Raw genomic sequence first — 22,768 nt, 5'->3', positions numbered from 1 at the left:
GGGGAACACAAGTACCTGGGATGAGAGAGCACACAGGACAGTCTTCTTCCCCTGCCTCCAGGCGGACGGGCCCAGCAGGGCACACCTGGGAAGGTCTCTGAGGATGCCGACTCTTCAGACTTCGTCTTTCTTTCTTTTCCTTCCTTTCCTTCCTTTCCTTCCTTCCTTTTCTTTCTTTCTTTCTTCCTTTCTTTTCTTTCCTCTCTTTCTCAGACTCCCTCTCTCAATGGCCACCCTGGGTCCCTCAGAAAAGGGACTTGACAGCACCCAGGGCAGAAGGGCAACATGTGATGGCGGGTGAGGGACAGCAGGACACCCTGCCCTGGTGGCCAGCTTCAGGCATCGGTGGGCCAGTGACCGGGCCAGTGACCACACTCTTCCCCTACAAACACTTTGGCTGCCGCCCCCTTCCCCATTTCAGGACTTGAGAAGGTCAGACAGAGCATCCAAGACCTTTTGTCGCCCTCATTCCTCTCTGTGCGTCGGGAGCCACGTTAACTCTTGCTTGGAAGGGGTGGGAGGCAGTTAGCGCGGAGTCACCGTTCACGCGAGGAGGGCGCGACTGGGCAGCGGTGAGCCCGGCACGCAGAGGCCGCGCAGGACCTGCCCGCACAGCGCCGAGGCCACGGCACCCCCTGGGTTTCCACGTAGGCGCAGCCTCTTGTTTGTCTCTGCACTGGGGGCGGGGGCGGGGGGACCATCTCAGGCGCAGAGCTCAGTTCAGTCTGGAAGGTGGGTTTTCCAGCGAGATGAAATTCAGTCCCACCCAAAGTGAGAACGGAGGGACCCAGAGAGCAGAGGCTGAGAAGGGCGCTCAACAGCTGGTGCTCCTAATTCTAGAACATTTCCCTGCTCTATTGCAATTGCACATGCACACAACCCGCGGCTCCACTCTAGAAGGGACGATTGCCAAGCATCACCCCACAAACCAGCCCCCCAGCCCGTATGCAACCTCTCCCACCTCCCTCGCTGCCGCAGTCCTTAGACCTGTAGACCAGAGTCATGCTTGACTTGGGCCAGACGCAGGAGAGTTTGCTGTTCTTGCCTCTCATACTATTTCCTGCTCTGAGCGAAGTTCCACGGTCATTCAGCCAAGCAGGCCAGAGCAGGGGAAAATTTCTGTTGCCAAAACAGCTAATGCACAGTGAGGTGGCACTAATAGCAGTACAGTGTCTAGACTGGAGGTAGTGTAACTCTCTGCGCTGGTCTGACCCCACCTTGCTCAGCCAAAGGGCCACATACTAAGGACATTGATAAACTTGAGTTCTTCCAGCAAGGGCCCCAGCATGGGAGGTCTGGAGGGGACCCTTCCACCCTTGCGGCCTGTGACAGCCACCTTCAGACAGCTGCAGGATAGTCGTGTGGCAGTAGGAGGAGAATGGCTCTCAGAAGTTTCACAGAGGACACGTAGAATACTGCATGTGAGTTACAGGGAGTTTCGTTTCAACTTGACATAAGAAAATTTTCTAACAGCCTAAGCTGGCTAAAAATAGCACAGGGTACCTTGTGAGGTGGTGAGAGCTCTGTCACAATATATATTCAGACCGTACAGCACAGTGCGTAAGAGCTTAAGCTGCAGAGGCAGGTACACCTGGCTTCAATTCCTGCCACTGTCATTGACTAATTGTGTGACTTTGAGGAAGTTACTTAAAACTCAGTTTCTTCATTGGTCCCTAAGCATAATGATACCTCCTGGGGTTCTGAGGCTTATCTGAGACTAACGCATATACAGTAGCGCACCTCACAATAACAGGCACTTGATAAATCTTAGCTGGAACTGTTATTATAAATCATAAGCAGGAGCTGGATGGCTACCAGTTGGGGATGCCAACGAAGGGACTCCCCTAATGGCTGGGGATGGGACTAGATCATCTCTGAGATCCCTTCCAGCTCAATGGATATGCCATTCATTCACTCATTCATTCATTTCCTCTTTCTTTTTTCTCATTTGACAAATGAAACTTCTCTGTGCAGCCTATGCTAGACCCCGAAGATACAAGGGGTCAGAGACTGCCTCACATTCTCCTCCCTTCCTCCCAAGACCTCTGTAATTATTCCTGCCTTCAAGGCCTCCCCAGCTGATCAGAAAGATGAGCTGTTGGCATGCAACATGCACGCACACACTGCCACACTGCCATGCCCTCATCAGCATGACAAACACTGAGCCCTGCGCAAAGCATAAATGTGTCAAGACTCGGCTACTCATTCGTCCCTGTGGCCGGCTCTTGCTCTCGTACTGCTTCCCGGGCTGTCTCTGGACCTTTTTGATGATGCATCCTTGGCAACAAATCTGCCTGCCACAGCCTAGTTCACCAGGTGTCTTTGGGCAAAAGGACAAACAAGCAAACAAAAAAACATCTGCAGACTCCATCATTACAAAAAGGGCTGATTGGCAGAGATCTTCATTCCACCAGGAGTGTGTGTTTCAGGAGGATAAATCATAACCTTTCAATGGATGGGACCTGAAACAGCCAAGCTGGCTGGTCCCCCCAGGGGATGGCACCAAATCAGGAGCTCAGGCTGGGTCTTTGCCATGGAATGTTGGGCATTCACCAGTGGCAGCAACCATGTTAGTCTTGGTGAGTCCACGTGGTTAAGTGTATGACCAGCCCTCCGCTGAGCCACAGGGGCCACTCTGTCCCTCAGCTCACTGAGCAAACCCTGGCTCGCCAGAGAAAAAGCCTAATAAGCATCCTTAAAGCGGACCATCTTGTCTACCTGATTAGCAACAGGAGCTTGGTGAATCTCCACATGAAACACAAATATTCTCATATTCTCTGCCCACTCCAAGAGGCCCATCCACATATTAATATCTTTGTTCCTAAACCTCCTTGTCACCAATCCTTGACCCTCACCCCCTCAAAGTGTTTGACCTCCTGCCCCGAGCATTAGCAAAGCCCACGGATTAGTGAGAGCCCCACCTCGGGCTCTCCCTCCTGCCAGGCAAAGAGGCCGACAAGTCGTGCTTCTCAAAGTACTGACCACTTGAGGACTTGTGTTCTCTATTTCGGGGGCACTCCTGAGTGCCGTTCACTGCGAGTGGGTGCCAGCATGTCACCAAGAGCGCTGCAAAGCAGTCTCGGTTGTTCCTCCCCAGCCAGCTCTGCCTGCGGCCCTGGGTGCAGGTGGGAACAGGCAGCAGCGTGGCGGGAGGTGAGCACACTCAGAGCCTGAGTGACTTGCTCATGCGATTTACACGAGCTATTGGGGTCTGCTCGGCCCAGTCCCATTCGCTGTCACTTGTACTCGACTACGGGGTGAGGCTGGGTATGCTTAAATGTACGACTTGGTCGGTTTGACGGGTAGCTTGTGTTGCATGCTCACGTGGCATCCAGGGGTCAGAGGTTTAGTCCATCAGGGCCTGCAAAAAGCCAAAACTATTTCTCAAAAGAATAGTGACCTGACAAAGAGACCATGTCGTTGCTCCCAAAGCCTCAGGGCCTCCCCTGGGACTCTGCCCTTAAATTTAACACAGGTTCCACCCAGGATCTCAAAGTCAGTCCTCCAGATCCAAGGAGACCGGCTTTCAGCCAAGATGGCATAACTGGGCCAGGATTCACTCTCCCACCTAGAACAACTGAAAAATAGACACAGTGTAGGAAACGACCCTTTATAAGACGTGGGACAGAAGACAGTGAGAGACAGCGGTCCCTGAGAGACGGGAAGTAAATAAGGTCATTGGACGAGGGCCCTGGCTTGCTGGCTTAAGGGAGCTGCCAGCCACTGTCCCAGTGGAGCCTGATGGATGCCCTGAGTCGAGGAGACAATGCTGGGGGACAGGCCGCCGGAATCCCCGGGAAGGAACGCTGAGAAGGCGAGCTCTGCACGGAGGGACAGCTCGGGAGAGCTAAAGCTGAGTGGCACTCGGCGAGTCCTGTGAAGAACCCGTGTGAGGCCGGGAAAGAGTCGTCCAAAAGGATGAAAGGAAACAACACTCCGCCCTCACACGGCTGGGAACAGCCCCTTCCAGCCTGGAGCACCCCAGGGTCCACGGTGGACAGAGCGCGTGAAAGTTCTTGCCTCAGCACTGGGCAGTGTGTAACTGGCCCTAAACCACGGTTTCTCAACTTTCTCAATTAACATTTGGGTCAATAGTTCTTTATTGTATAACTATCCTCAACATGATGGAGACAGAGCTTCCAAACACATGAAGCAAAAACTGATAGAATTGCAAGGAGAAATGGACAAATCCACAATTATAGCCCAAGATTTTAATACCTTTCTGTCAATAATTGATAGAACAAGTAGCCACAAAATTAGCAAGGACACAAAAGATTTGAACAATATCATCAACCAACTTGACCTAATAAACACATTCTACAACACAAGTATGCATTCTTTTCAAGTATACATGAAACTTTTATCAAGAGAGATTATCTTCAGAGCCATAAAATAAAAGTTAGTAAAATTCAAAGGCTTTAAGTTATACTAAGTATGTTCTCTGACCACAATGGAAATAAATTAAAAATCAATAACAGGAAGGTAACTATTAATAGCAAATCTCTAAATATTTGGGAACTCAATAACACACTTCTAAACAATCCATGGGCCAAAGAAAAGGAAAATTAGGAAATATCCTGAATTGAATGAAAATAGAAACACAACATAGCAAAAGCTGTGGGGTGCCACTAAAGTAGTACGTAGGGGCAAATTCATAGCACTAAACACCTGCTTTAGAAAAGAAGGTTTCAAATCAGCTCTTCAACTTCTATCACTGCCCATCGTGACGATCTGCTTATATCTCCCCCACAAGATTGCAAGGGCTCTGAGGACCATATACACACGTATCTCATTCATCCTTGGTCTGTGGAAGCTAACACCTGGTCCACCTCAGGCCTCCAGAAACACGACTTGACTTGACTAGAATTCCACCTTCACTGGTTCCCTGTCACAGTGGCCAGGAGGATGCCCTCTGGAGCTGGGCCTTCTAGTCTATTCCATTCCATTTGGAATAAACAAAATTCTGGCCCCCCAACATGGCCCAGGGAGACTCTGAGGACTAGAGGCGGGCCCAACCCCTGACAACCCACTGAGCTCTTTCCCACCACAGGGCTTTTGCACGTGGTGTTCCCGCCTCCCTGTGTCTGGCTCCTCTCGCTATTTTGGTTTCAGCTCAGGTCTCCTCAGAAAGTTCTGGGACAACATGCACCTGATGTTTCCACATGTGCATTGCCTATGACCCCTCTTCTGGCATCATCAGCAGATCTTGCTTGGGATAATCACCCCTCTCCTAAGGAAATGGCCCCGGTGAAACTGTCAGTCAGGGTTCCCTGGTCTCCATCCTGGTCTCCCCTGGCCAAAGAGTGGGGGCCCCCTGTCCCTAAACTGTGACTCCTGAGCAGAGCGTGGCAAGCACAGAACACTGTCAGGAGACATTTGTCCCCGTGGCTACCCAATGAAGAGACTGGTAGTGCCTGCCATAAAGAGACCCAAAATAACCTGGTTCCTGTGCCTTCTTTTGTTCTTTTTCTCTTTTCTTCTTTTCTTTGATACTATGAACTCCCTTGTCCTTCCAGAAATTTGTTTTTGCTTAAGTTTTCCAGAGCCAGTTTCTATTGCTTGCAATAAAGAACTCTGATACTAGTGTCCTCTTCAGTCATTATCTGTTTATTCCCTTGGTAGCATTTTTCAAAATCTAAAATGATTTTTTTAATGATTGATTACATGTTTAATTGTCTGCCTCTGCCACTAGGACGTAAGCTCCATGTCAGCAGGGACATTTTCTGTCTTGCTCCCGACTGTCCCTAGCACCTTGCCCAAGCCTGGCATATAGCATGGACTCTGGAGGAAGGCAGGACCACGCCACGGCCTGGATCTTTTTCCTTTTTTTTTGCCCTATTTTTTAAATTTTAAGATGGGGTCTCACTGTGTTGCCCAGGCTGGCCTGGAACTCCTGGGCTCAAGAGATCCTCCCATGTCAGCCTCCCAAGTAGCTGGGATTCCAGGTGTGTGCCGCTGTGGCCTGTGTCTTGCCATGAGGCCCACTTGCTCTGACTGAGCACTGAGCTGAGTGAAAGAGAGGAAAAGGAGAGGGCTACGGGAACCAGTGAATGAGCTTCCACCTCTCCCAGGAGATCAAACTGCAGCTTTGGATTCCAAGCAACAGATTCCAACACCAGGTCTCTCCTCACCTCTCCCTTTGATCTCTACCAATCCTTGGTAAGTCTTGAGCACCGTCTTGTAAATCTTTAATTACAAGAAAATTGCAACCCAACCAGCGAACACACGAGCAGTGTTGATAAATATTTAAAATTGCTACAGCAGCAGATCTGAAGGGATTAAGAGAAGATATATTGGAGTGACAGTTATTAAACACTAAATCTCAGTAAATGTTACTGAGCAGATAAATAATGCAAACTCCTGACAGCCACTCTGTTGCTGACAAGACAGGAGAGACATCTGCTCAGGGACATGGTGTCGGGGGAGGCGGTGGGTCCTCACAGCCTGTGGCAGGGGTGCTGGAGAAGACAGGACAGCCATGGACTTAGCTACCTGGCCTCTGGAGGGCTGCCCTGCCTCACCGTCCCTCAGCACCTGTAGCTCCGTGGAGGGGTGGCACATGGTGGCTGGAAGGAAGGGAGAAGTCTCCAGAATGAGTAATTTGGAGGGCTCCAGCGGCTGGGCTGTCCCTTAGAGCTGTCCATCAGGCCGCCCCAGCTCTGACTCCTCCCGGGGCTCTGGAACGGGACCACTTGGATTGTCACCATCACACAGCCCTTCGGAAGAAAGGAAAGCAGCATTGCCTCATTCATTCCTTCACTGTCACTGCTTTCATTCTCTGCTCATTCTCGATTCATCATTCAGCTGTTTCTCCCACTTATGCACTAATTGACTCATTCATTTATTCATACATTCGTTCATTTATGCATTTATTCAATTATTCATGTATGCACTAATTTACTTATTAGTTACTCACCAATGAAACATTTATTGAGCACTTCTTATAGCTAGGAGATAGAAAGCTGGGGAGACCAAGGCTTTGCACTTGAGATCTGAAAGCCTAGGAGGGGGTAGGGACTAAGATCTGAGAGCCTATGAGGGGGTGGGGAAAAGAAAGATAAAAATATTACAATGTAGTAGACTCTTGGCATTTGCAGATTCCATATTTGCATTTTGACTATTCAGTGAACACGCACAAAGGCCTGAGACTGTCAGAGATTTGCACTGTTGTTGACACACAGCTTTGAATCACACACGTGCCGAGGCTGGTGTGTAGAAATGAAGAAAGCACCTGATGAGGTCTGGAGAAGTCAGGGAAGGCTTCCTGTAGGAGGAAACGCTTGAGTGCTAGCTCTATGCCAGGCACTTTGCTGTATGAACTCATTTAGTTCTCACAACAATCCCATTGCCCATTTTAAAGATTAGGAAGTTGGAGATCAGCTTGTCCAAGGTCACAATAGTAATGGCAGAATAGAATCAGAACCAGAGACTGACTCCAAGGCCAGTGTGCTTTCTTCCACACTCAGCTCTACCTGGGGGCCTCCATCATCTACCTCTGTACAGTGAGGAAGAGTAGGAAAATCTCCTGCCCCCAAAGACAGTGAGACAAAGTCATTTTATTTCTCTGAGATACAATTTATATTCAGTAAAATGCACAGATTTTAAGTGTATATATACTTCAATAAGTTTCAAAAATGTGTACATCCATGTAACCAACATCTAAAGCAAGATATGGAACATTCCCATGGCCCCAGAAGGTTCCCACCAGAGGCCAGCACTCAATTTCTATCTCCCGAGATTCGTTTTGCCAGTTCCTGAACTTCATATAAATGGACTTAACGTGCCAATGGCTTCTTTCCCTTAACATACTAAAACAAGGTTTTAAAAGGGGACTTTTGTAGGAAGATAAGGGCAATCCCTCAGAAATATCCAAATGCAATGAAGTGATACATCAGCAAGTTCAGGTTCAGTCGTGACTGCACTGTAGAAAAGCTTAGGTTGGTCAGCACGGCCCAGGCCACCCAAGTCCCCCATTTCTTTTGCTTGCCACAACCCTCTGGGGGGTGGGTGTTAACCACACAAGCTCAGCGCCCAGGGCCCCAGTAGTCTGGGTCTGGGAAGCCTCTGACCTTCCTGGGCCTGACCCCTTAACTCTTCTCAAGGCGTGAGCACCTGGGCCTACGGGGCCAGTGCGGCATCTGCTCACCTCCTGCTGGGCCGCAGCCTCCTGGGTGAGGAAGGCTCACTCCTGTCCAGCCTCGAGATCCTCGCCTGCCTGCCTGGCTGTCCTGTACGTGCCTGGCTTTACCTTCCCGACTCCAGGGAGCAGGAATCTAGACTTCAAGGAGGCCCAACCTCTTCCTCAAGGGCCTGGGCTCCCATCGTGAGAGGCTTTCTAGGAGCTTGGCAGCCTCTAAGGTGGACACCATCTCTCCTGGGGTCTTCCGGCTTCACATCAGCTTCTCTGCGAGTCAGCGCCTTCTCTGTGCTTCTCGTCTCTGTCAAAGCCCACGTTCCCATTCCGGGGTCCCACCACCTCCCGGTTTCCTGTGTGAAAAGTGCCTGTCCCCTCCTTTAAAGAGCAGGGACCGCTGAAATGCCTTGGCTCACTGAGTGAACACTGGCCCGGAGAGCCAGCCCTGTCGATTGGGGTTATGATATCCAGCTGTTCTCCAGGGAGAAGAACATTCCCCAAGGCTCCTCAATTAGATTCTCACTGAATGGGGAAATTACTTTTATATGTTACATCTAGATAGCAAAAGCTCCTGACAGAGGGGGACTGGGCAAGGCTGTGAGAATTCCCCAAGTGTCTGCAACAACAGAGACCCCCGATGTGGCCAGGGCTGGACCAGGTGCAGGGAGGGGGCAATGACCTCTGGCCGCTCCAGTGTCTTCTCCTACAAAGGGCTGTAGCTGAGCCAGAGCTGCCGGGGACGACTGGCTGAATCTTTTTAACTGACGTCCTAGACATCTCGGCGGCCATTACCTACTGCCCAGGCCGTCTCCACCCCAGGGTGGCTCAGTACTGGTGTGCCCTGTGGCATCCTTCCAACGCACCCCTCATGAAGGACTCGCGCATTGTCCCACCAGTTGTCTGCCTCCTACCACTTACCCCTAGAAAGGAGGAGGGGCTGAGGCAGGATACAGGTCCCTGTTCCAGTGTCCGTCAGTCAGTCAGCAATCATTAGGGAGCCCTTCAGAGGCAAATGGGGATTTCATTCACTCTGATCTTTAACCGGCTGTGTTCTCATACCATTTCCTAATTGTCTCTGTCTCCGTCTTTCTCTCTCATGCAGCCATTCATTCGACAAAGATGTATCGTGCTTGAGAAGCAACCCATTACTATAAACAATGCTAACTCTGTGGCCAGATCCTCTGGGTTTTAACCCCAGCTCTTCCACTAGTAACTTTGTGATCTTGGGAAACTGCATCTCAGATACCTTGTCTGCCGCATTCCCACTTCTGATGGAGAAACTGAGGCTCTAAGAGAAATGACTCATCCAAGGCCACACAGCATGGTGAGGACACGAATGGTATCTGTGAGCTGGAAAGACTTTCAGAAGAGGATGGCTCTTGCCTTGAATATGAGTTTGGGGCACCGCTCTGCCCTTCTGCTCATTTCCCAACCACTCACGGCACCCATGGGGGGAGAAGTCTCTGTCCCTGGGGCTGGGTCTCAGGGGCAATGCTGACCATTGCCAGCAGCCAATGCTGCTCCCTCCAATGCTGGAGGCTGAATTTCCTGCACTCAGAGTAGTGCAGGGACGGCACAGGGCTCCTCTGCCTCAGTGGCTGCACACTCCCGGGCCAGCACTATGAAAGAGGACTGGCAGCGTCTTCCCCCATAAAACACCTTTGTGGACTTGCAAACACCACACTTTAAAGCTGGCTCTCTACACTGGACCTGCTTGAGGAGGCTGTGTCAGTTGGTCATAGAGGAATTGGCCCCTCCACCCCAAAAGACCCCTAAAGCCTGGGTGGCACAGCAGTTGTCACCACCAAACCTAGACGTCTAGGCTGAAGTGGGAGGATGACATCAATTGAGACAGTCCCTGCCCTCAAAGGCAAAGTGTCCTGTTTGGACATCTGGACAGTTGTGCATGTGTGCACTCAACAAACCTTCAGATGTGTGGGTGCCTAAGGGGCTCCTAGAGGATCAACTGCCCAGCAGCCCCTTTTCTAGAAATTGCACATCCACATGGTAACAGCAAGACTCCCAGGAGCCATGTGACCTTCTCCTCCTCTGACCACCACACTGTTTGGACCAGCTGCACATAACCCACCTAAGCTGGGCCAATCAGAGTCCTTCCCTGAGAATCTGGATTTGGAACCAAGAGATTCCAGCATAGACTAACTTTCTCATAAACAAAAACGATGTGAGCTCCAGAAATGTTAGTGGTAGCCATTTTCCTTCATGTAGTCAAGAATACAGAGAAAGCCAGTTTTCAGCAAGAGAAAAGAATGAGTCAGACCTGAAAAGCAGAGGCCCAGTTGCATGCATGCCCTTGGGTTCCATGATACCCTATGATTCTTCTAATAAAATCCCTATTTTTGCTTAGAGTTGGTTTCTGTTACTTGTAACCAATAGTTAACACAGTGTAACGTAGTTGCTCTCGACCAGGGGTGTTTTCGTTCCCCTGGGCACATTTGGCAATGTCTGGAGATATTTTTGGTTATCATAACTGAGGGCAGGAGGGTCTACTGGCATCTAGCAGGTAGCCAGGGATGCTGCTAAACATCGTACCGTGCACAAGTCGGCCTAAGCCCCTCACACCAAGGAACGATCCAGTCCCAAACATCAAGAGTGCTGAGGCCAAGGAACCCTGGTGTAATTCAATGCACAATGCATGTCTAAGACAGGAGCATCATCATGTAAAAATAGGTTCTATGTCTCATTCTCCATTTAGCAAAGATACTTTCATTTTAAATGATAGTATTCTGGTGGTGAGAATTCTCATACCTTGATAGTGGGAGGACTATCAGTGTAACCTCTCTAAAGAATTATTTAAATATATGTATTAGGGGCCTTAACATGTTCACTCTTAGGTCAGTAATTTACTCTGTAAAATTTATTCTTGGTAGAAAATCTTAATTCAGAGATATATACAAAGACTTATACAGAAGGATGTTCACTGCAGCTTTATTTATAATGGTGAAAAATTGCAACAACATAAATATCTAACTACTGCATATTGGTTACATAAATTATGATACATTCATAGCACAGAAAATATATGTAGCACTCAAAATTATGTTTATGAGATTATTTAATAACATAGGGAAATACTCATGTTAACTGAAAAACCTAAATATAAAGTTTTTAAAATATGTATAAGCACAGAATAAAAGGCTGTAGGGAAATATATCAAAATATTAACTGTGGGTATCTCTAGGGACTAGGATCACAGCTAGTTTTTATTTTCCTATGTTTAAAAAAAATATTTCCAGCCAGGCACAGTGGTTCACATCTGTAATCCAAGCACTTTGGGAGGCCAAGGTGAGAGGACTGCTTGAGGCCAGGAGATTGAAACCAGCCTGGGCAACATAGCAAGACCCAATATCTACAAAAAATTTTTAAAACTTAGCTGTACGTGGTGGCATGCACCTGTAGTCCCAGCTACTTGGGAAGCTGAGGCAGGAGGATCGCTTGAGCCCAGGAGGTCAAGGTTACAGTGAGCTATGATCGGGACATTGCATTCCAGCCTGGACAACAGAATGAAACACTGTCTCTAAAAAAAAAAATTTCCAATATTTTTGCAATGAACACGTATTACTTTTATAATTAGGAAAATTTAATACTACAAAGGAATCCTGATATCAGAATTATAGATAGCTCAAAGTCATTCATTAAAAAATAAATATATACATTAAGGGCCTACGGTATGCCAGACATTGTGAACAGGGGCAAATAAGGCTTTATTATTAATAGTTAAATAGCTGCCATTTGTTGAGAGCTTATTGTGTAAGTGCTAGATGCCTTACAATGCTGATCCCGTGATCTCTGCCTAACACTCCCCAGAAATTTCGTTAAGTCTTGGGGTTAAGGTCACATGGCTGGTGAGCAGCGACCAGGATTCACATCAGATTCATCCACCCCCAGAACAAATCACCTGTCTGCTCCCTGCCTCAGTAGCCTGGGTCCTTTCAGAACCATAAGGGGGGCAAAGCGGGGGTCACCAGGGTAGATTTTAAGGTTGAGAGAGCCAGACAGAAAAGAGCATGCCTGGGGCAAAGTAGACCACAGACTGGGCATCTGGCAGGAGGGCCAAGGGTTGGGTTTGCAGTGTTAGGGAAGGTGGAGGGGCCAGGGCTGGGGCAGAGGGATAGGCACTGGCATAGCTGTGCTCTGAGGTGCCCACGGGAAAGGAGCAAGAGAGGAAAATGCAAACCATTTAAGAAGTGGGGGATTAGAAAGCAGAGCATTTTGACACAGCTGCAGCCAGAGAGGAGAACATCCCATGCCCAGAGGCAAGTCGATTAGAGGAGGTTCCAGAAACTGCGGGGCAAGTACAGAGGGGAATGTGTTTCTGCTGCAGACCAAAGCTCAGGGCACTTGGGGACCAGAAGGAAATCAGGGGACCTCATGGGTTGTGAAGGGCTACCGAGGTTGCCTCCTCCCAGAAGGAACAACAGAAAGGCACCTGCTTCCTTGGTGACCAGGAAGCCCAGGGCAGGCTGGGTGTGGAGGGAAGAAGGGGAAGCTCCAGAAGAAAAACTGGAGACTATTGGGAACTCGGGATCCCTGGATTAACTTTGCAAAAACTAAGTAATAAAACTGGCTGTCTATGCCGGAGCAACCTGGGTAGCTTGGAACTGGGAGGGACCAGTTTCTGCACTTCCAACAGCTGGCTGACCAAGTCAATGCTCCACTCAAAGCCCAGGTCACTGCTAGTGGTGGAGACACCCTTGCACCTTCAGTGACAGAGACAGAAGCTCATCATGCAGAAATATCAGGGCAGTGTGAGCTGACTGCCACTCACAATCTGGTTGTTTGCTTCGGTACAGACATTTTCTGGTTCAGAAACTTCCAGGAGGCAGTACATGCTAGGAGTCCAGAGGCCTGAGTATGAGGCCCAGGTCTACTGTACGTCATAGGATCAGACACGTGTCACTTGACCCTGAGCTTCCACCCACATCCTCATTTGTGAAGTGAGAATGGCAGTGCACCCCTCCCCTCCCCCGCCTCCCCACCCCAACCCTCCCAGTGCCTCGTGTCTGCTCCCACACAGAGGAGGTGAGAAAAGAGCCTAGTTCACAGGGCAGCGGTGAGAGTCCAACAAGGTGACACACAGCAAACTCCCTTAGAAAAAGCGTGGCACAGAGTAAGTGCTTAATGTCATTGCTGCTGCTGCCCCTGTTGTTTTTAGGCTAATTTGAGATAACAGATGTGAAAGTGTTTTGAGAAACACAAAGCACTCCATGTTCGAATAAAATGTGTTATTTCCATTCCTCCCTCTTCCTGTCTCATTTCTCAAAACGCCCCTCCCCTCCCCAGGCAGCTGCTGTAGGGGACTACGAACTGCAGTCTCCCACACGGCTCCCCGGGGCTCCCCTGCCCCCAGAGCCCCGGCCCCTCACCCTCCCACCCGCTTCATCTGGCTGGGTGGCTCCCGCCTGGCCCACCAAGCCCAGCCCTGCCTCCTGTCTCCTCGACGCCCTCCCCGGCCCCCTAGACTGGGCTGGGGTCTCCTCCTCTGGGCCTCCCCAGCACCTGCGCTGACCCCGGGCTGCACACACTGCAATTATCTGTATTTTCAGTTTTTGTTTTGTTTTGTCTTTTTCAGTCTGTTCCTCTCCCTCCCCAAACCCACCATGAGCTCCCTGGGCACAGACAGGGGGTCTAATTTGTCTTTGCACGCCCAGAACCTAGTGAAGTCCAGGCACAGTATGTGCAAAATGTAAAATGTAAATGTATGTGCATTTGAATGAATGAGTAAATAAGAGAATGCATATGAAATCACTTTTTACCCTTTTTTTTTGAATGATCATTATTAATAGTTCATTCCACAAATATGCATTGATCACCTACTAATCTTTGCAAGGCCTCTACCAGGCGCCTTGGGCAGTGCATAAGAGTCCCTGCCCTCAAGGACTTTACAGGGGAATCAGAAGTCCTAGCGTAACTTTGTTACCTACAGATGACAATGGCATAAATATATTAACATACATATGTGCTCTAAAAGAGGCTGGGGCTGCATGCGTGGAAGGGCCGGCAGGGACAGCTCCCCGGCGGCTTCAGGAAGCCTCCAGAGGAGGAGCTGGCTTGACTCTGCCTAGTCAAGCCCGGTGGCAGGATCCAGCCCTCCCCCAGCCCCCCGGCCCTGTACTCCGTTCTCTTCCTTCAGCGTTGGGAACTCAAGCCAGAGATCACGCCCTGCCCTGTTCCCAGCCGCTCCTGGAGGCGGGCGCCCCCTCAGCCTCCCAAAGGCTGCCATCCCTGCCCCCCAGGAACCGTGGGGAGCCCTGCCCTGAGCCTCCACAGGGTCACTCTCCCTCTGCCCAAGGCCTCAGGACTTAGAGTCCTGGCTCTGCCACTTACTGGCTGCGACTTGACGTGTTTACCTCTCTAAGCCCCAGTTTCCTCATGTATGAGATGAGGATGACAATAGTGACCGGGGAGAGGGTGACACTTAAATAATAGATATGGAGAACCTGGAACACTAACAAAGAGCCGTCAACAAATGTAAAATATCTTTACCTCTAGGACCCATAAACTGCAGTGCTTTGCAGCCAGCAGTGGGCCCCTCTAGGCCCGTGGGTGTGTTCGTCAGACCCTGCCCCCCTCTGGTCTTCAGAACCTGCCTGGGCTCCCAGAAAAATAATGCCAGTTAGTCAAACGCAGACCTCCTAAATGTCATAGGTACATTTAAGAATCTCTCCCATCTAGCTGGGTCAACAATTAGTCTGTAATTACATTACAGATGCCTAAAAAGAGAGAACGGTCCCATTTTAGCCTGGGACTCCACGAGGCACAAGAAGGCAGGGACAGTCACCCCAGATGAGGAAACCAGGCCCAGAGAAGGGAAGTGATTTGGCCAAGGTCACACAGCAAGCTGGTGGCAGAACCCAGACCGGGTCTGCTCTCTCCTCCCACTGCGAGGTTACCGTCTGACAGGCGGGCGCCGAGAGGCTGCAGGCCCCCAGCGATCCAAAGCCACACCTAGAACCATCCTACCTAATTCAGGTATTGGTTAGGTCTAAAGGAGAGACTTCTGGGAGATGGTCAAGAGTGCCTAAAACCCCCGGCAGATCTAGCTCTCAGCTCCGCAGTTCACAAGCTCTGGACCTTGAGCGTGTCCTTTTCGCTCTCCAAGCCCCTTTCTCATCTGTGGAATCAAAAGTCCTTGCAGTCTCTAAGGTTCCTCCTGCCCCGACTCTCAGGGGCTCCCTGGCATCAGGCTCTCTAGCCAGGCTCTGCATCCCACTGACTTGCCTTTCACAGGACTCAGGCCCCAGGAATATCCTCCTCCCGGCACTGTCCCCTCCCCGCTGCCTCCTGCTCCCGAACAGACCTGTCTGTCCACCCCAGTTGTCACACCACTGCTGGCTGTGGGGAGGGAAGAGGCTGAGTCACAGCAGCCTTGCACATATTAGCAAGTTTGTGGGCCCACAGCCTTCACCGCCGCCCACCCACTGCTCTGCCACTGTGTCATCCCCAGTCCCCTCTCCCCTCCCTGCACCCCACCCAGCAACCACACAAGCCTAACAGGTTCCACGGTAAATGGCTAGAAACTCCTTGCACCTGGACCCTTTGCTGGTGGGAGGAGGGGAGGGGGTGCCCTGACCTGGGCATCTCAGGGAGAAGATGACTGAGGAGTCTGCTTTCTGGGTCACCTCTCAGTTCCATTTGTCCTGTAGCCTCCCCCTGTGCAGGAGGCTGGGAGGAGCAGTCACAAGTCACCCAGTGTCTGATGCAGAAACCCAGGAAGGCTGAGGGCTTACTCAAGTTCACACACAGGAGCCTGAGGAGGAAACCTCTCTGTCCCAACAGGAGCTAGGCCAAGTCACCAGTGGCTGAGCCCTCCCCGCTCCGATGGCCAGCTCCAGTGTGGATTCAGGGAGAACTCACATGCCAAAACTGGCAGAGGTGGAAGTGGGGTTGGCAAAGCGGGAAAACGATGAATCAAAGAGCACACCCTAAAGAAGGCATCGGATGCACTACCGTGGCCCCTACTGGTCCTTTTACGGAAACTTTCATTAAGAGAAAGGGTCCCCACAGCTGTCAAGCTGTGGTATTCCTTAATCTGCACCGGAGACTGCCCCTCTGGGAGCAGCTGACACATATCAATGCTGCCTCCATGGAGTCCTCACTCCCCAGGGGGGCTGGCAGCAGGAAAAAGATGTGGAAAAGCCACAGAAAAATGGATGATGAAAGAGAGGAAAGTTGGGAGCAGTAGGGTGTGAGGAACACAGGCCAGGGACAGCACCAGGCTCCAGGCCATGCTTGGTCCCCTTGTGTCTCTCCTTACTCCCAGCCTCAGTGACAACTGGTGTCCTCAGCTCGTAACATTGCACTGAGCCTGCTGCCTCCACGCACCTGACTCAAATGAACAGCCTCCTGTGACTTCCCTCCATCCCCGTTCCCAGGAACTCACAACCCTCACTGACCACGATCCTTTTCTTTTGGGCCTTCAGCCCTTTGCAACTGCAGCTTCCTTGCCTGGAATGTCCTTGGGTTGGGTTTCTGTCACTTGCATTCAGGAGTCTAACATAAGAGAATGCTCACATAGGAGTGCAGAATAGATCACTGTTAAATGTGTGAACTCTGGAGGCAAACTGTCTAGATTCGAATCCCTGTGCTACCCCTTGCTAGCTGTGTGACCCCCAGCAAGTCATTTAACTTCTCTGTACCTCATCTGTCAAACTGGGTCATAACGGTACCTAACTCGCAGGGTTGCTGTTAACCGGTTAACGTCCATAGATACCTGATTAGAAGAGCCCACTGTGTAAGCACAGCCCATAATTACTGCTCTGACCACATCTCGCTGGACCAGAGGTCAAGGGCTTCTTTCCAAAGCAGCGGCAAGCCCAGGTGGGCCACGGTGCTGCTTCCTGGGGGGTCCCTTGTGTGTTGTCCTCCCAGGGCCACATCTGACAGTGGGGAGGAGTGGACCAGCCCTTACCGGGGGTCGGATTAAGTATGGGAGGAGGGCAGAGGGACAGCAGGGAGAACTGGGCAAGGTGGGAGTCCGCATGTGGGACACCTCTGGACAACCTGGTCCTCTGTGTAGTCCCAGGGAAAGGGAAGCCTGCTGGCTCTGCAGGGGGTAGGGCTGGGCTCTGCTCAGTGCTCCTTGCAGGAGGGACTTCCCACCCTCACCGCAGCTGGCTTCATCCTGAAAAGCCTTAGGTCAAATACACTTTGCCACTGGAAGATTAATTTCTTTCTGAAGCTTCCATTTGGTCTATTGGAGGAATTCACATTCCTCCAACTATCACAACTTTGCTCTATGTTTCAAGAACTCATAACCCTGGCCTTAATTTGCAAATAGAGCATTCTCCCTCCCCGCTAAACCTTACCTTATAAAGCTTCCTCAAATGGAGCAAAAACATTTTCATCTGCCCTGTAGTGGAAGGTAGGAAAGCAAGTAGGGTACGGGGCAGGGGATAATGCAGTAAATTCTGCTACAGCATGAAAAAAGGAACAGCATAAAGTATTATGAATGCAATGCTCTTCCCAGTGAATTAACACCAACAATCCTCTCCTGTCTGGTCCTCAGTAAATATTTGTTGAATGAATGAATGTTAATAGCATATGATTCTGTCTTTCCTGCTCTGATAAATTATAAAATCCATGTAGCCAAATCAGCATCAAACCTAGTTTATATGCAATCTTTGCTTTGGGCCCCAGGCCAAAGTGAAAAAACTATTTGTTAAAAAGAAGTGAGAATGTCCATTTTGGACCACTGGGTCCCTGTATGTGGCAGGCACAGGGTTGCCTGCCCTGGTGTTGACAGTGGCCTCTCCCTCTCCCTCTGGTGCCCAGGTAAACCAGGGTTAGGCTGCCCCTACTAGGTGCAACTGTGTTGGGACCCCACAGGCAGCGCCAGTGAATGACCCCCATGTGCAAACTCACTGTTCTGCAGCTGGGCCCAAAAGTGTGCAGGAGGAAAGAGCAATTCCTTCAGGACAGAGTCTGCCCTCAGCTGAGCCTGGTTTTACTCAGTGCAGATATTTAAGTCTCTCCATGGCGCTGTGACTAGTCAGTCTGTCCTTGGTTAGAATTCCGCGGGGAAATCACACACAGAACCCGGTCGCTATCTGTACACAAGGCATACTGAGAGATTCTAGGGACAATCGTTTCTGAGTAAATTACCTAAGTGCAGAAGCGTCTGCCCAGGGAGCCGGGGGAGAATGGAGCAGGGACAGGAGGTGGGAAAAAGTGACTCGCGCATTAATCACAAAGCAATCAGTGGATGACAAGGGGCCTTGGAGCCACTGTGTCTGTCCAGCTGGACAAGGCGTAAGGAAAGGTCACTGCTGTCCAGGAACTCCCATCTGTCATGAAGACACCTGCTTACCTGGCTTCCAAGTGCCCGGCGTCCTGTGTTCCCCGCTCGGCAGAGATGCTGCCCAGGCCTGGCTCATTGTCCTTGATTCTGCCCTGCCCCACCTGGCCCAACCATGGAGGAGGGCGTGGCTTTGGCTAGTTAACCTTCAGGAGGCCATTTACTGGGTGTGGCCTACGTCAGTTCCTGAGAACTACAAACTCCTCTGCCTATGCCCTGTATCTTGCCCATTGTCAGGGTCCAAGAAGGAGAGAGGGCACAAATTCTCACTGCTCTCCTACTGACTTACTAGCCTGCTCCTGCAAGTGTCTGCCCTCTCCTGGCAACCTAGCCCCACCCCTCCATCCCCCTGAGCACAGAGGTCCCTGCTGGATGGAGCTCCCTTCTCACCTCCACTGGCCCTCTCTGAGCTGTGCTCTACCTGACCCTTGCAATCAAAACCTGTTTCTAGGGTCAGGCCAATTCATTGCTGGCATTATTTTCAGGGCAAGTGTGTTTTGTCTTCCAGGTCATTTCCATTTTAACAGGGAACAATGTTTCTGCTCAGGTGTAACCCTGGGCAGGGGATTTCAGCAGTGCTTCCAGGAAGGAAAAAGAGTCTTGACTAGAAGGGCTCTATTATGCCTCAGATCACACATGGAGTATGAGCTTTGAATTCAGACACTAGATTTAAATACTGGCACAACTCCCTAGTATAACTTTGGGTGAGTCATTTAACCTGTGCTAGTTCCTCATCAGTAATGGAGATAAACATGTCCACCTCACAGAGCTAACTGAGGAAAGAATTTAATGAGTGTATATTTTAAGATCCTGGTACAACACTGAAACCATTCTCCTTAGTGTGGTAAGGCCAGCACTTCCAGCACTGGGGAGGGGTGAAGGTAAGGGATGCCAACTGTCCCTCGCAGCTGAATACAATCAGGGCAGGCTATTAAAGGAGAGTGGTAATGCATGGTAGTAATAACTGTTCTTTTTAAAATGCACCTGTTTGATGAAATAAAGGTTGCCAACCCTTTGTAAATCCCCATTTGAAATATGTATGGTTTTTATTGTTGTGTTGTTTTAAATTTTATTCCTCTGTGACAGTCAAAAGTCTGGAAATAAGTAATCTTGTTCACGATCCCCAAATTTTGTGTTCTTAATTGGTTAAAGGAGGTCTCCTAGCCCACCAGAGTGCTCCTTGTCCGAGTGGAGGATGGGAAGCTGACTTGGGCAGGTTGGGCATCCAGATACTGAGGCTGAATAGAAAATGGAAAAGAAAATTATGACTATGGTATGACTCCTGGGAATGCCAGAGGGTGGCTGAGATGAAGTGAAGCCAGAAAAATCCCCTTCTCTGGTGTAGCCTCTGAACACACTGTGTGTTCTGCTACATGGCTTGTGCTATGGTCTGAATATAGTGTCCCTCCCAAATTCCTATGTTGGAACTTAATCCCCAATGTGATAGTATTAAGAGGTGGGACCTTTAGGAGGTGATTAGGTCACGAGGGCAGAGCCCTCACGAATGGGATTCGAGCCCTTATAAGAGGCTTGAGGAAGCCTGTCTGCCCCTTCCACCACGTGAGGACTCACAGAAAGCACCATCCATGAGGCCCATGAGGAATGGACCCTCACCAGACACTGAATCTGCCAGCACCCTGATCTTGGACTTCCCAGACTCTAGAATTGTGAGCAATAAATTTCTGTTGTTCATGAGTTCCCCAGTCTAAGGTATTTTTTAATAGCAGCCCAAACGGTATAAGACAGCTTGTCAACAGCCTTTACCTACACTGTCCTCCCTCTCCATAATGGAGAAGTTTCTGAGGCTCAATAAAACCTGGCCAAGGATGGCATGCAGGCCAAGAAAGACAGACAACAGGGCTTGGGACCATCTCCCTTCCCAAGGGCCCACTCCAGCACCCACGGTGTAGGGATGTAAGCAAAGCCGGCAACAAGAGGGGTTATAGACTTCAGAAGCCAACCACTGACTAGTATCTGGTAAACTGAAGTGGAGATTTTCTCGCATGTCAGATACTAACATTTGCAGCCTGGGTTTTCAACTCCCCCACATCAGGAGTTTGGCTGGTGAAGCCGCCCCACCTCCTCCACATTTGACAATCCTGTGCTAAACGTCAGAAGTGATCAAGGGTGCTGCTTATTAAGGCACAGCGCTGCTCAGCCTCTCCCAGAAACCACAGGGACAGCAAATGCCCTGGAGTTTTGGGTTTCATTCTAAACGGGTGGGACATCCCATCATGGCCCCAGAGGGGAAGGTGGGTCGAGTCCAGTGGAGGCTCTATGGGCACCAGCATGCTAAGTGCTGCTGTCCTGTCATACCTGCTCTCAGCTGCATGAACGGGAAGGAAAGAGCAGGGGGAGGAGACACATCCTGATGGCTTTTAAAGGAGAGTGCATTTAAACTTAAACTCAGAGCGTAGCTGAACAGCTGGCCTGGAAAATTGGTTGTTTAGCTCTGCAGTTTGTGTCAGGGACTCACTGGCTGAGAGAAAATAAAAGCAGCTTGATTTTGTAAACTGCCAATATTATGAACCAAGACAAAGGCCTCTAGGGAGCAGGGACTCAAGCAACTTCTTTTCCCTATTCCTACACAACACAGGAAATGGCAGGAACCAGCTAAGGAACAATTAGAGTTCTGAGCTGTTAGCACTACAGGCACTGGCCGGGCTCTAGAGTTTTCACGTTCCCAGCTCTGCCTTTAAGGAATCACAGCCCCAGAATTCCAGAATCTCAGAACCAGAAGCGACCGAAGATGGCACAGGAGTCCCCGCTTCAGGTTCCCTGACAGATGGTCCCCTGGCCTTTGTGGAGCCCCGTGCCCAAGGGAATGCTCACTACTCCTCTACCCAGCCTGCTTGCTCTCTGCCAGCTTACACCAGTGGTAAATCCCCTCTTGTCTGAGCCGAAACCTGCCTCCCACTCATCAGCCATCACAGTGGCGTACGCCATGGCACCTTAGATGGCAGGGGCCCCTCAGAGACCCTGCAGGTCACACGCCACCCGAATTTACCTGAGTATTTTGTTTGCTTTTTTTCTTCTTGACCTACACCTAGTGTTTTAAAACTTTTTGGAGCCAATATTTGTAACAAAGATATTTCCAAGAAAAATCTGGCCTTGTGGATTCTCTTGGTGTATCAGAAAGGCTGGCCACAATCACCCCACACTACTACCTGAAAACACCTGGCTGGAGTTGGGTGGTGATGGCCCCTGTGATGTAGGCATGGCTCGCCACTGTACCCCAGTACCCAGCACTCCCTACTGTCCCTAAGGCAGCAGGCCTCCTTGTCTATGAGACCCCAATGGTCTCTAGGAGTTTGTGAGGCAGACCTGTCCATGCTCCAGGTTTTACCAGTGACCAGGTGCCAGGATCCTCTTGGTCCAGTGTTCATTACTTTCCTTTATAATTTAGTCCCTTCCCTTCCAGAGCCATGCTCACCCTCAGGGATTTCCTTCCTCTTATCCTATCTCCCTCTCATGCCCTTCATTAATATAAAAATAATGAAACCAGCAAAGCAAATTTGTTTGCTGCTCCTTTCCTGCTCATGCATTTAAATCAGTTAACTATCAACCAGCAAGAGGACCACCTCTACTCTACCTTCAGGGACTTTTGGAAATTTTTGGTATTATCCTAATGACTGGGGCATTTAGTGCCTGTGGTCTAGAAATGCTATTAATAAATAACCTACTATGCAAAGGATAGTCCCATTAAAAAAACCAAACTTGTCCATTGAAAATGCCACTAACCCTCATGGGAATAATACTGATTTAAATGGAATGCTGGCTAATTTGATCCTACAACATTTATTTAACCTCTCTATGCCTATGTATAATAAAATGGAAATAACAGATTTCATTCATATACCAGTACATTTCTTTCACAGAGCTGTTGTGAGGATGAGATAAGACAGACACTCGACACACATGAAGCACACAGTAGATGCTGGCGATGATGACTGATTTAGAAATGCAATGGTGAGACAAGAATTAGTTTGCCCGTAGACCTGAATCCTAGTTCTGCCGGAGTAGCTAACCTGCCATTATCAAACTATGTGACCTCGGTCATGTTGTTTCTCCTCACCGAACAACGAGAGGTTGTGCTAGGTTTCTCGAGTCCTGTTCATGCCAAATATTCATGGTTCTGTGATCCTCATAGGATACATGGTATGCCCTTTTGATTTTCCTTTTGGCTTTACTTGCCTGGGCCAGCATTCCCAGGTGCAATGCTGAAAGCCAACTTGAGGCTGTATCTCCTTCCTTGTCAGATTAAAGAACAAAGATAAAGAACAAACCACATTCCTATACAGGAGAGGTACACACTGGCT

At 49.8% G+C, this 22,768-nt stretch overlaps 1 protein-coding gene across 2 annotated transcripts in view; it reads right to left on the bottom strand.

The window, feature by feature from the left end:
- Positions 1-3,220: 3,220 nt before the first annotated feature.
- The window catches only part of MDM4 (MDM4 regulator of p53), a 58,702-nt gene continuing 39,154 nt past the window's right edge, over positions 3,221-22,768 (bottom strand). The window contains exon 11 of one of the 2 annotated variants that reach the window (XM_045536524.1): positions 3,221-3,361. In XM_045536524.1, the coding sequence (XP_045392480.1) occupies positions 3,347-3,361 (15 nt within the window). In that variant the 3' untranslated portion in view covers positions 3,221-3,346. Of the gene's footprint in view, positions 3,362-19,493; positions 19,688-22,768 lie in introns of those variants that run through there. The other variant, XM_045536521.1, reaches the window with a different exon arrangement.

Source organism: Lemur catta, chromosome 23 (assembly GCF_020740605.2).
Source record: "Lemur catta isolate mLemCat1 chromosome 23, mLemCat1.pri, whole genome shotgun sequence".
Lineage (NCBI taxonomy): Eukaryota > Metazoa > Chordata > Mammalia > Primates > Lemuridae > Lemur > Lemur catta.
Note: the sequence above shows the minus strand (reverse complement) of the source record. Positions and strands in the feature narration are given on the sequence as shown.